The sequence below is a fragment of the Apteryx rowi genome, unplaced genomic scaffold (genome assembly GCF_003343035.1).
Source record: "Apteryx rowi isolate R43461 unplaced genomic scaffold, aptRow1 scaffold_197, whole genome shotgun sequence".
NCBI lineage: Eukaryota > Metazoa > Chordata > Aves > Apterygiformes > Apterygidae > Apteryx > Apteryx rowi.
Genome location: NW_020448274.1, coordinates 1,413,631 through 1,426,984, shown reverse-complemented (window position 1 = coordinate 1,426,984; position 13,354 = coordinate 1,413,631). Strand labels below are relative to the sequence as shown.

General features: G+C 40.3%; 1 protein-coding gene across 6 annotated transcripts in view; it reads right to left on the bottom strand.

Annotated features, from left to right (window-relative positions):
• Window positions 1-71: 71 nt before the first annotated feature.
• HMGCS1 (3-hydroxy-3-methylglutaryl-CoA synthase 1) overlaps window positions 72-13,354 on the bottom strand; it is a 14,057-nt gene continuing 774 nt past the window's right edge. The window contains exons 1-12 of one of the 6 annotated variants that reach the window (XM_026062932.1): window positions 10,305-10,389; window positions 9,220-9,308; window positions 7,924-8,381; window positions 7,428-7,553; window positions 6,762-6,926; window positions 5,888-6,056; window positions 5,579-5,749; window positions 4,672-4,778; window positions 4,200-4,325; window positions 3,734-3,897; window positions 3,246-3,352; window positions 72-1,508 (exon numbers count right to left, since the gene is read on the bottom strand). In XM_026062932.1, coding sequence (XP_025918717.1) covers window positions 3,260-3,352; window positions 3,734-3,897; window positions 4,200-4,325; window positions 4,672-4,778; window positions 5,579-5,749; window positions 5,888-6,056; window positions 6,762-6,926; window positions 7,428-7,553; window positions 7,924-8,371 — 1,569 coding nt within the window. In that variant the 5' untranslated portion in view covers window positions 8,372-8,381; window positions 9,220-9,308; window positions 10,305-10,389 and the 3' untranslated portion in view covers window positions 72-1,508; window positions 3,246-3,259. Of the gene's footprint in view, window positions 1,509-3,227; window positions 3,353-3,733; window positions 3,898-4,199; window positions 4,326-4,671; window positions 4,779-5,578; window positions 5,750-5,887; window positions 6,057-6,761; window positions 6,927-7,427; window positions 7,554-7,923; window positions 8,382-9,219; window positions 10,027-10,304; window positions 10,390-13,354 lie in introns of those variants that run through there. The other 5 variants (XM_026062934.1, XM_026062930.1, XM_026062933.1 and 2 more) reach the window with 5 other exon arrangements.

The following is a 13,354-nucleotide window of genomic DNA, read 5'->3' as shown; positions in this document are numbered from 1 at the left end:
GTTTGTCCCTTGCTCCAGAGACCTGGTATAGACAGTGCAAGAAGTACTCAAGTAAGTAAAACAGATAAGAGTTCATTAGTGGAGCCGATCTTTTAATAAAGATCAAGTAGTATTGCACTTAACGCTCTTGGGTGATATCTCAGTACAGGCATATAACAGTTAACTTCTTGAAAGTTTTACCTTAGCTTGACACAACTTGACRACCACAAACTAGGACAGTTTTTGCAGAGAACTGTTTAAGCAGAAACCAGACCACACTCTAAGCAACTGCAATTTTTTTCTTAAAAACTTCTCCAGCACATTAAATTTCATTTCAGTTGTATATTAGAGTTTCATTGTTTTTAACTTTTATTTAAAGAAACTACAAAGCTGTCTGTCAAACACAGAAACCAGCTGAACAATGCTTCCTGATTTGTCACCATGCAGAATGGCTGCCTAGTTGAATTTAGGTATGCTGCTTTAACCCTGCATGTATCGCTCTAATTCCCACTGCCTAATCAGCTGGGCTACCACCTACTAACCTTCTGACTATTTATTTTAATTATTTTTAAGATGCTGACAGTCTAAGAACTGCTTGGAATCCAGCTGCACTCCCAATAACAAAACAATGGGATATTAACTGTATGCTAAAATTCATCTAGTTTTAAGTTCTAGGTATCAGTAAGTTGAATGCAACTGGTAAAGACATCTGCTTATAAATTGAGCATTAAAAGTTTCTACTACCTTCTGGTGTAACTGGCAACAAGGGCTGGCACAAAGCTAATTTTGATACGCTTGACCATGGCAAGTTAAATGTTGGAGAGCCTGACAATTTACACCAATCGTTCTGAACTTCACCAAAATGTAGATTTTCCTACCTTCAAGCTTTGATAGGGTATTTTCTATTTTAATGTGCAGCACCACTGGCTCAAATGCAAATGGTGGAAAGATGCAGTAGCTGTCCTCTGAACAGGCACAGTTGAAATACCTAAGCTAAGAGGTAGAGCCTGTATGGTTTTAGTTAAGGCAAGTAAACTTATACAAGGTTTAGTGATGTTCAAGCTGGTGCTTTCAAATTTAAAGGCAGTTTTGCCATATCTGTTACTGGGGCTGATATCAGTTGACTTTCAAAGGAACAAATTAATGTAAATGAGCAGCAGAATGACTCTGAGAAACCACCAGTGGGCAATTAGGCAAACTCAGGCTCAGGTAAGCATAAAGCAAGAAACAAATCAGTTTCACAACTGTTGTGAAAGGGGGATAAAAAATTTACCATCTTCACAAGACAGTAGTAAGATGAATTGCATTTCATATGCTAGGAATTAATTCTTCCCCTCTATAAACTGTTTCTATCCAAAAGAATTTAAGATATCTTGAAACATAGCCTTGAAGTACCAGTTTCCCACCAGCCTGAGCAACCCTTTCCACTTTTGTAATGGAATGGTATTAAGAAGTAAGATCCAGGAGGGCCACACAACTTGTGCACCCAGAACTTCGAGTTTTCACAGGGCCAGTTTCCTCTTTCTTTCCTGTTAAAGAAAAAAAATGCATCCTGAAATCCCAACAAGTCAGCACTACTCCAACAGGTTTCAAATATCTCAAACTTCTTTATTTTATTAAAGGATCAACCTCACAAACAGTGAGGTCCCTGTGGTTAATTTTTTGTGCTAGTAGCTCAATCCTTGGTTTGTCCACTGCCAGCAATGGACTTTTTGTTCCATGGCAATTTTTTTTTCTGGTGCCAAGATAAGTTTCACAAGGGCACCTAAACCCAAATACTCGCAACACTATCTTCATGCATCGCTGTTCCATCGTTTTCAACAGAACAGACAGATTAGTACCCACCAATTCATAATAAACAACTATTTTACCAAAGCTTGACTGTACAAATCCAGCAAAAGTTATCAATTCCTAGTGAGTGACTGATCATACAAACACTTCATTACACCAAAAAAATTGTAATTTAACAGACAAATCATTTCTTTTGCTACTTTATATTAGGTAATGTAGCTTTGCAGAATTAGACAAAACTCAACAAGACTTCATTCTGTACATTAACTCAATTTAAATATATATTACATGCTTACAAGGCTCATGTCATAGTTCATTTCCAATCTGGGCCATAAAAATCTACCAGAATGGACTCCCCATTGGCATTGTACATGTACCACTTGCAAAATGGCTAGCTTTTAGTTTGCATATTGGAAAAAAAAAAAGAAAAAACCCTCACACTTACCAACTACAACATTACTAATATTTCAAAGTATGAAGCCAAATTCAGAGTTAGAAATAGTCTCTTAGAAATGTATATATAAAGAATAACGAGAGGCTAGAGTTCCAGACAAACTGATCTTCCTCCCTTCCTTAGTTTGCCAATTAAAACAGCTCCAGAAGATATAGAAGTTTTATTTGAAAATTAATCTGTCCTACTTATTCTTCTGTTACAGGTAAATAATCTTGAAAGGTGCCAAATTGATGAACCCAAGAAATACACCTTTTTGTTCTCTGGAAGAAAAAGCAACTGCCTCTCATGTCATTCCTCTTTCCTTCCATACTGCTGTGATTTATACTGAAGGTATAAAACACACAATATGAGGAATTATATAGTAACTAACACAGTCAGTTACAGAGTTCTTAAAAAAAAAAAAGTCAGTCTAGCTGTTCTTAATCAATCCAGTCATTTTGATAGGGGAGAGAGATTCTATTCCATTAATCAATGCTACCTGGTTCTACACCTTTTCCAAAGCAATGAGGCAGTTGGGAGGTGGATTGGGAGAAGAAAGGAAARGTGATAAAGGGGAAGAGAAATGCAGTATTCAGAAGATGGACCGCTTACTGTCAAGGCACTGAGAACCCTAACATTAAAAGCTTAGACTGTTTTGCCATACACTTTTGAATACAAGTAAGTTGTTAACAGTTTAAGTTTCAAGTCATTTTACGTGGAAAAGGCAGGCAGAAGATTCATTTTTCTGCATATAAAGATCTTGTAATAGAACACAGCTACAACTCAGCAATTAAAAAAAAAGTCAAGATGTGTTAAGGAATCCACARAGACCCTGGCAAGTCCCTCCATCTCCAGTACATTAATGATTTTAGCGTTCTGAAAACACTATAAATATCACACCATATTAAAATGAATCTTTTTCAAGGAGTTTAAACAGTTTTTCCATGCTCCAATTATTTATTACTGTACAGTGAAACTTCATACTATTTTAATCCTTTTTCTCTCTCTCACCCTACCCTCACACCTTTTTTTCATTCCCCACCTCACAGAGGTATATTAATGCTCCCCATTGGAAATGGCAACAGTAACGCCTTCAGATTCTGTTGTTGCAGGGATTCTTGGCACTTTCTTAGCAGGGCTTGGGATGTGCTAAGAAGAAGGGAAAAAAACATTAAATACAGTTTTCTAGTTCACATACATTCTTACTTCATGGCTACTCCAACGCTCAGACAACATTCATGCAACATTGGATAGCTTCTTAAATCATTCAAATCAGTCATGTTTCATGCAAACTGATTATGTGAAAGGAGCCAGTTACTTGAGCAGTTTCATTCTTGTTATGATGAGATGTACTTTTTAAAATCCTATGTTCAATATTTTACCTCTGGCTTGTACATTACATATTTTAACAAAGTATTTGAAATAACTTGTCAGCCCCTTTTCTCTTTTGACATACATCCACATGCTAACACATGCACATAAACTGTTCCACTATTTAACTCCAACTTTAAAAGAGTGCAGAGTGTTCACCTCATGAACAACGCCTGGGTGGACAACTTCAACTCCTGCCTCCAGAGGTCCATCGCCCATCAGTGGGCGCCTTGCATAAGTTCTTCTGTGTTTTTCATCCACACGCACAAGGTACCATGTTCCCTCAAAGAGGTCTTCTGCTGAACACTGTGGAATATAGTTGGCTTTAAGAAAGCCAGTAAGATACCGTTAGTCAGTTCCTGATGACAGCTTTATACAGGAGAGACATTTACACAGTGCAGTTTGGAAGTAGTAAGACAAGAAAACCAAGTCTGCACTTTCATTTCAACTACACTGGTCCAATAAGTACAACCTACAGAAGAGCACTTTACAAGCTATATAGAAGTAGAAAGAGTTGGACCTTCCCTTCATTCTATACCCTAATCATTTAATTAAATTCATGTGAATTAAGCCATATGGATTTTGCTGTAGGATGAGGGATGATTTGTATTTAAGCAGTTTTTACCCAAATGATGTGTTTCCTGTCTAATCTTCATGTTTTCAGCAAAGACATCAGGTGCAATACATTTTCTTGAGTCAAGTCTTGTTTTAAGATCACAAAGGCTGGCAGTTATTCTGTCCAGGGAAGAACCTACAATACAAAGCCATCATGTAAGGCAGCACCAGTGCTGAGAGATGCATACTAGCACGTTAGCATTTCAAAACCATTCAAAATATTTTGCATTACAGAAGCTAAACTTTTACTGATTTAAAAGTATTCCAGATTATACAAGCAAAACACTTAGCATTTGAAGAACACTACGTATTATCTATTTGCCCAGGGAAAGAGTTAAAGTAATCCCTGAAGCATCTTTAGTTTACTGTTAGTATCATTAGGCATTGTTCTGCAGGTCTACTTATGCTGGCAGTTACCGTAACAAAGCATTTATAAGTGAGCTATCCAAGGGAGTTAATTAGTCTCTCTTCCCTTCGCTCACCAGGAGTGGCATCCTGTGTAACTTTGATGGAATACAGCGTAGCAGCAAAACCAGAGCCATAGGAGAACACGCTAATTCTCTGTCCTGCAAGCTGCTCTGGAGAGTACCTGCAAATCAAACAACAGCTGTTTAAAGTGAGAATTAAGCCTAGGTGTCAATTTTAAACCGCAAATTGCAGCTAGCTTACAAAAAGCAGCCAGCAATTGTATTGACTAAAATGCACATTTATCATCACTATATGCATAAACAATGATGATTTAAAACACGATTTGAAACACTGCTGCTTTGCAGTTATTTTCAAAGATGACTAAGCAAAAGAGAGCACATTAGTGCCCAGAATATGATTATCTAGAAGGCAGCTAATTCTCATTCTTAGACTACCTAAAGCCCTAAACAAAATATCACATCCTGGAATGCAAGGTCAAAACAAAGAAAAAATGACCCAAGAAGAGCGGTTCCATTTAAAAGGGGCTTTGTGAAAGCCTCAGTGATTGCACAAAATACAACAGTGTGTTAAGCAAATATTGATTTCATTTGGCTATGCTTATTATAGGAGAACAGAGAAGGTACTCCAATTCTCCTTTCACTAGGTTTTTTTTTCTGTTTTTCTTTTTTTTTTTTTTTTTAGGTTGGGAAAAGATCACCACCCTACAAATAAGATCCTACTTTAGGAGGTGGGAAACAGCTCTTTCAGGTCAACTTCTGGCACAGAAGTTTTGAATTTGCTTTTCATTTGAACTGATTATGGGTGCAGAATAATTTTCTAGTTTTAGTCTTGCTACTCAAGGTAATCTAGTAGGAAAAGGTTTGCTAGATGGGGCTTTTACAGAAGGCTATCTGAAACAAAACTATTTTATATGCTTACATATGAAAAGCTATGACTTTCTTTTCCTGATTTTATGCTTACTGGGCTAGAAGGGAAGCAAGGCAACCATAGACTGAAGGGGTATACATATTTCCATTCTGATTGGATACGAGCAATGAAGCTTTGGTTTTCTGGTTGAAGAGCTCAGCACTAGCTTTCATAAAAGCTTTTTCCACATCTCTGTCAAAATAGGTATCTTCCAGTTTAACATCCCTACAAAAAAAAAAGAAAAGAAAGGAAAAAAAAGGAAAGAAAAAAAAAAGCAGTTACTAAAATAGCAGAAAGGAAAAACATCTTGGATGTTTAACAAATTAAGACTGGCTGAATAAGGAAGATGGCAACTATTCTCACCTGAAAGCTTCCAGACCACTGAAAACACCATTTGCTGTTTCCGGATTCTGGTCACTGAGAAAGTCATTCAGCAATAGTCTGGCCACAGACTTCTGTACCAGTTTACAGTAGGGAGAATGAAAGATCATGAATCCAAAGTCATTCAAGGTAAAATGTCTGTCTGTCCCCTCTGGAAGTGGCAGAATATGGTGTGTTACAACTTACTACTAGTACTCGCTTTAACTATTAAAAAAAAAAAAAGGGGGAAATTATGACATGGCAGCATTCAAAAGATAACCGTAAGACTAACCATTGCTGCCAAGTTCATTTAAAATACTGCCACTACTTCTATTTAAAAAACTAATTCTTACTGATGTTGTGCGCCAGCTAACAATGCCCTTTTTCTAGCAGGAAAAGCTAAAAGCTTGACAGGATCTCAGTATTTCTACGCAGTGTTTTGAAATAAGAAATAAGCTACTTCATCCAATCTTCAAACCTATGCTTCCTAATAAGGGTGAAGCGGTCATTAAACATATGGGGGTAAACATCAATATTGTTATACAGCATTTAAATGTTAACCTCGGTATCTTAAGAATTTTGGGGGAGAGGGAGGCGGAACATGCTTTTAAGCAAGACATTACACATTACAAAACTAGCAAAAGCCCGCAGAAGCTACTCCTTACTGTAGATAATGTATTCAGTCATACCAGTACAGAAATAAGACATTTCATATGGGAGAGAGCAAACAAAGATTTCAACCACCTCAAAACACATAAACACAAAGAAATGGAGCATATACTAGTTTTTAGATGCCAAAACTTGAAAATGAATGTCTGTATAACTATACACTTCAATATTTGCCAATTTTGCAATGTCACGATGTGAGGCTACATACCCTTTTGCCACTGGGCGTGGATTTTGTTGCGATAGACAGTATAGCAGCGATCTAATGCACTGAGGTAGCACTGTATAGATAATTTGCCGTCAACTACAGGATATTCAGACACCATGTCTGGTTTATAGAAGTCATAAGCATGCTGCATGTGGGTTCCACGCAGCCCTGGGTAGGAGAAATTGACAAAAACTACTTTATTCAGCTACTTTGAGTTGATTTAAACACATCACGTGACACATATGAGGAACAAGTAATTGGCCCCAGTCAAGCAGGTTTTAATAGTGCTTCCGGCCCTTCTTTCACACACAGTTCTTGATTCCCTTGTACTCAAGCACAGTAGGATTGAGCGTGACAAACACAAGTAACAAATGATTTTCATCATTTCTTCTTGTAAGTAGAGAGCTTTGTTATTCAGCTCTAGTCCATTCTTTGTCAATTTTATTGGAGACTCCCCAAGGAAAAAACAGACAGAAGCATCTCTAATCGATCCTTGCTGCCTCCTCTAATGGGACTTGCACAAGTTAGCCCAGAGCAAGAGGAGACAAAGTACAATTTCTGACACGAGTGGGAGTTAATCCAGCCCTCCTGCAACCCACAAAAACAAGGGACAGGCTTCAGAAGGGATACAGTGTCTAGCTGAATGGTCTATTTTCTCACAGAACTAACCTCTCTCAAAAATTAAAGGTGCATTTGGACCGACTAGCATAGCAACAGCACCGGCTCCACCCGTTGGCCTGGCATTTCCAGTGGCATACACAGCTATGTCTCCAGCAACAACAAGTGCATAACGTCCTGCAAAGAACACACAGAAATAGCCACGAAAAGGAGTCAAGATCTAGTAGTTTTTAATATCCAGCAGCAATTTTTAGACCTGTTTATAGAGGAGATGACTGCAGGATTAAGGGCTTCTTCAATCTTATTCACCCCATTTCATGTTCCTCCTCGCAACCACCAAAATTTACAAGGAAAGCCCAGTGATGTTTATCTGTGTCATTATTTTTTGCATGTAATTGAACTAGTGGCCAATGCCCAGAGCACTTAAGATGACGACTTCCCAAGAGTGCACTATTTTACCCTTTGGGTTTTATATAGTTAAACAAGAACACTGATTCATCAACAACAGAGAATGACATAACCTTTCAACAAAATACCCTAAACTTACCATCCCAAGAACTGGACTCAATCCAGTTAATAGCATTAAAAAGAGCAGCGGTGCCTCCATAGCATGCATTTGTGGTGTCAATTCCTTCCACATCTGTATTACCAGATTCTTCAAAGAGTTGCATCAGGACAGTCTTTACTGATTTTGATTTATCAATTATTGTCTCCGTTCCAACTTCTAATCTCCCAATACAGTCATAGGAAAGACTGTTCCTCTCCATGAGCTTCTGAACCACAGTCAAACAGAGAGAATTGATATCCTCCCGGTCAGAGCAGAATCCCATCTTTGATTGGCCTAACCCAATGGTGTATTTGCCAGCATCCACACCATCATACTTCTCCAGCTCTGTCTGGTCAACATACTGAGAAGGAAAATATATTTCCAGTGCAACAATTCCCACATCTTTTGGCCAACAGGATTCAGCATTCACTGGAAGAGACCCAGGCATCGTGGCAGATCTTAAAAAACAAACAAACAAACAAAAAACACACAAACCATAAAAACAGCTGACTTATTCACATGCATTTTTAGCAACCTAATTCACATATACTACAATTTTCTATAGTTTACAGAAAAGATTAAGTTTCAGCTATTTTAGTCTCATTTGCAAAAGGCAAGCCTTTGCCTCCTGGGAGATTTTGGTCTGAGCATACAGTAAACATCTTCAGAAATTTACTAACATTTCATACTAAGTAGTTCTTTTATCTGAAAACACAATTTCAGACCTGGAGATACATATGCTTAGCTTAAGCCCGGGTTATTCCACTGAAGCAATATGGACAATTAACAAATGTTAAGTGTTCAAAAAATATGAGTCTTAATGTTCATTTTTCTACTTTTGCTTCTAAGGCTTGTATTAGGTCTCAGTTTTACACAATTAAGCTAGAAACACTGGATTTTTTTTTTTAATGCTGCTGATTGAGAACTTAAATTTACAATATATCCTTATCAGGAAATTTCAGCCTTAAACAGCCTTCAAAATTGTTTTTATTTTTAAATTAAAATGATCCAAGTTGCTCTATTTTGCTTATACTTGCAACAAAGATGGCAGTTTTTGTGTGTGTGGTTTTTTTCCCCCCCTCTATGTAGTCTGTTTTGACATTCCTGAACACTAGACCTGGAGGAATATTTCACAGGCTAAGGAGAACACATAGGGATTCTTCCTGGTAGACTAAGATTTCTCATTTTAACCCTCTTACTCTACTATTGCTATACCCTCGGATATACTATATTCTATTACTTTAACCCTATCCATATTAAGTATATAAGTACAATATTTCCTATACTTTTACTTACATCCTGAAGGAACAATCGTCTCTTTTGTGCCCAGATATAAGTACTGTCAAATTGACCTTATCCAGCTTCTTCTATAAGATCACGATGAACTGCATAAAGGAATAAAGCCTTTCTAACCAGAAATGACAACTTCACGATATATATTAATACAAATGCTAGGAAAACATTARAAATGTCTTCTGTTACACCGATAATTGAAAGTCCTAAATGAGACTGTCACGCTACAAAGGTTTGATAGTCAGAGACTTAAAGCAAGAATGCATGGCTTGCAGGCATTCTGATTGCCTTTAAGAAAGTTTCAAACACACCTACGATGTACCTAAAATAACCCATTTGATTATATATTTATTCATATTAAAATGTGTAAATTCACGGAAAAGTCCGCTTAAAACTGCTTTCTGAAGTGTTCCAGAACAACAACAATACACACAATCTATTGACACAAGATTTCAAAAAAGAAAACAGATTTTAAGATGTTCATGAACCCTATTACACTCAAGCTCTCACACTATTTTATCTAGTCAAACGCAAAAAACACCACCCATAAGAAAACAACGCTGCAAGTTTAAGATTAAAAACGGAACCACAGCCAATCAGGATTTTTGTTTTTCTAATCCGTCTCGCTGTGAAACRCATGCCCGTTAAACAGCCGCAGCTGCACCGGTCTCGCCGGTCAGCGCGGCTGCTAAGCACTCCAGTGCCTCGGGCRGGGGAAGCACGGCGCCCCGAGGCGCAGCGGCTCTGCTCCCCCGGCAGCCGCCCCGCCGCCATCCCGCCCTGCCCAGGCCGCCTCAACGGCGGGCGACGCAAGACGCCGCTTCGTTTCCGCTGCCGGGGTCCGCCCGGCACGAGGAGACACCGCGCCGCGCCCCGCCGCCGCGCCCCGCCGCCCCAAGCGCCACCGCGCCCGGCCCGGTCGCCGGCACCTGCCGGGCAGCGGCGCGGGCCCCAGCGCCGCTCCCCCCGCCGCGCCCCGGCCTCTAACGGCTCTCCTGAGGGGACCGCAGCGGGCTTGCGCCGCCGCCCCGCGCGACCCCTCAGGGACCCCCCGGGGGAGCGCGGAAGGTCACCCCCCGCTCCCTTACACGTCTCGGAATCCCATTGCCGGCTCCCGGCGGCGCCGCAGCGCGCAGGCGCCAGCCGTCACCTTGAGACGGGCGGCGAGCGCGCACGCGCGCCCCAAGGGCACGAGGGGGCGTGGCCCGGCGCTCGCGCCGCTGCCCCGGCAGCCGTTGCCCCCTTTCAACCGCCGCCGCCTTCCACGCACTTCCCCAGTGGGGACGGATCTTATAGATTAAGCGGCTGTTTTGTCTTCATCTAAGCCACCGCTTAGAGAAAGAAAAGGAAAAAAAAAGTGCGTGTAGTGCATCAGCTGCTGAGGAGATATTTCAGGTTGTTGCTTTAAACGCCGTGCATAAATCGGACTGGCTCTACCCAGTAAGCCTAGCAAGTGTGTGAAACAGAAGATCTGCCCCGTTCCGGCTGCCCGCTGCGTTTTTATGCCTTGGCAAGAGCAGCGAGATGAGGTGGTGAAAGCAGCATGATCCGTGCTTTCCTCTGACTGAGCACTTTCACACAGTGTCTGTCGACAAGATGTAAAATGTGAAAAAACATGCATTTGGTAGCTGTTCCCCTAGCACTACCTACCCCCAGGCCACCTAGCATCTGTAGGTGCTGAGGACTGCATTACGGAAACAAACCTCACTTCTTCCAGAGACCTGTTTTGGCCAAGGTCCAGTAACTTTTTTAATACGGCCTTGTGCTGTTCTTCTGCAGTTATAAACCTTGACACAGTTCCAGATAACTGCATCAGTATGGAGGTAAATCCAATAAAGACTTAAAATAAAACCCAACAACATCCAAAATTGTTTTTGACAATCCTCAATAGGAGCCTACCTTACCCTGCAAGCCTCCAAATTCTATTAGCATTTTATTTTAGAGTTTCTCAAATGCTTTTAAGTTGCACTTTTCTGCATGCCTAAACTGTTTCAGGGAGGGGGAGCAGTATGGTCTCTAGCTTTAATCTAACCAGGCTATGAGAGGCTGATTAAAACAGAATATATGGATGGGATTAAGAATTTATCATCATACACCAAGAGGACTATGTTCTGAGAAATAAAAGAAAGCTGTGGCCGGCACTCTTAAGTCACAAGCAGAGAACACAGCTGTCTGATGATGGCCTTAAGACACCCACCCAGGAACTGCACAGCAAGTTCGCTTCCTTCCCAACAGAAGGATTCAAGGCAATGCTTACTGAGAGCAACTTTGGAAGGCTGCTACAGTGAAAGCCTCCACTTTTTTTTTTTTTTGGAGCTGTTACTGTCCAGACAAGAACTAGAGATTTTTTGGGCTAGAGAGAGTAACTAAAGAGTTGCATGCTCTTGTTTACATGATTCCTGGGCTCCAGGCCCTGCTCCAAGAGCTGCATTTTATCCCAAACATGCAGAGGCATTGCAAGTAGAAAGAAGGCAGGTCTGCTCAGTTTTTTGAATGGAAAGAGACACAAGCTATCAGCAGGGAGCTCCCAAGCCATAGGTCCCAGCTAGGAAAAGGATTTGAGAGTCCAGCCCTCTTTGGGGCACAATACACCTTCCTTTCTTTGAAACAGGCCAAGTAGGAAGTGCATGTAGAGCTCAGATTCTGCTCCAGGAGCCAGAACACCAAGAGTTAAAGGCTGCAGAGATCAACTCTTAGACATTTAATATCTGTATTAACAGAGAAGACAAAAATGACAATACATAACGGACTTGATGCAGGGAACAATCTTAGATAAAGGTGGCTTTTAAGCAGTGAGTGAATTCTTTGGAAATTCAACATGCCAGAAGGATTCAGATTATTGGTAAGGGTGAAGGAAAGTGCCACCTTTGCTTCTGTGCTTGCTAGTTACAGAACTTAGATTAAAATTGGCATTTAATTCTATATTACTTACCGTAACTTTTCATTAGAAAACTTTTTGCTGAAGATAACTAAAGGGAGGCTATTTCTAATTTTATTCTCGGGGTAGCTCACCAAATATGTCTAATAGAGCAGCAGTCAGGGCTATCAGGATATAATGCAACATAAGATGCTGCTTCATAAGTTTACTCTGAGCACTTATAAGAAAATAAGGCATGTGGCATCTTAAGCAAGACAGTCATTACAGAAAAAGATTACTTACTTGATGAAAAACAAACACCCTTTTGTCCTGTTAATCAAAATGCAAAAAAAGCCAGTCACTGATTTTTACTGAAAGAGTACTCAAATTTCTTAAAAATTTGAGAACTCCAGGATGTTTTAAAAAGAAATGAGAAACCAGATTTTGTTTTCTTTCTCTTTAAGAACATGTAGGAGATAAATGAGTAACATACAACAGCCACTGGTTTCTGCTAATTTTGCCAAATACCAGAAATACATTCTTCCATAACAAGTGCAACTGGTGGCTTTCATTGTCTTTATTAATAAATAGTCTGCCAATAATTTGGCTATTATTTCCTACTTAAGTTTTATTTCATACAAAATACTGGGAGGTAAAAAATAAAAACCCAAGTCTTTGTTTGCTACAGGCAATGCAGTTTGGAAATCAAAGGGGAATAAAAGAATTACAGAGTACTTGCAGAGTAGATTGTTTACGAAATAAATCTGCTTCAGGTTTCCCCCTCCCCCAGAATCAAAACAGTGATGATGTGGTAGCTTCAGTTAAAATATCATTTAAATAAACCTAGTTATTCCACTCAACTACAATACGTTTACCAGTAAATATCGAGAAGTACATACGAAACACTTCTCAGGCCACAAGAGGTCAGTGTTTTTGCCCAGATTACGGCTACTCAAGATTGTAGGCATTCACTGCCACAACATGCATGAAATGTGGCATCATCATGTCCACTGCTCGCTAACGAGATTAACTAACAAAAAAGGCAAGTGATGTCGGAACGTACCAAGCTACAGGAGCCAGTCAGAGATCTTAAACCCATTCATAAGAGCACCTAAAGTTTCTCTCCCTAGTTCAGCGTGCTGCGAGGTCCGAAGTTACCGCCGCAGGACCCTGGCATGCTCCACGGGAGTTAGCTCCCGGGATACGACCGCGACGGAGGCCGTGCCGGTGTCGCCACCGCAGGAGACCCGGCGGGCGGCCCGCACCGGTGCGCGAGGAGGC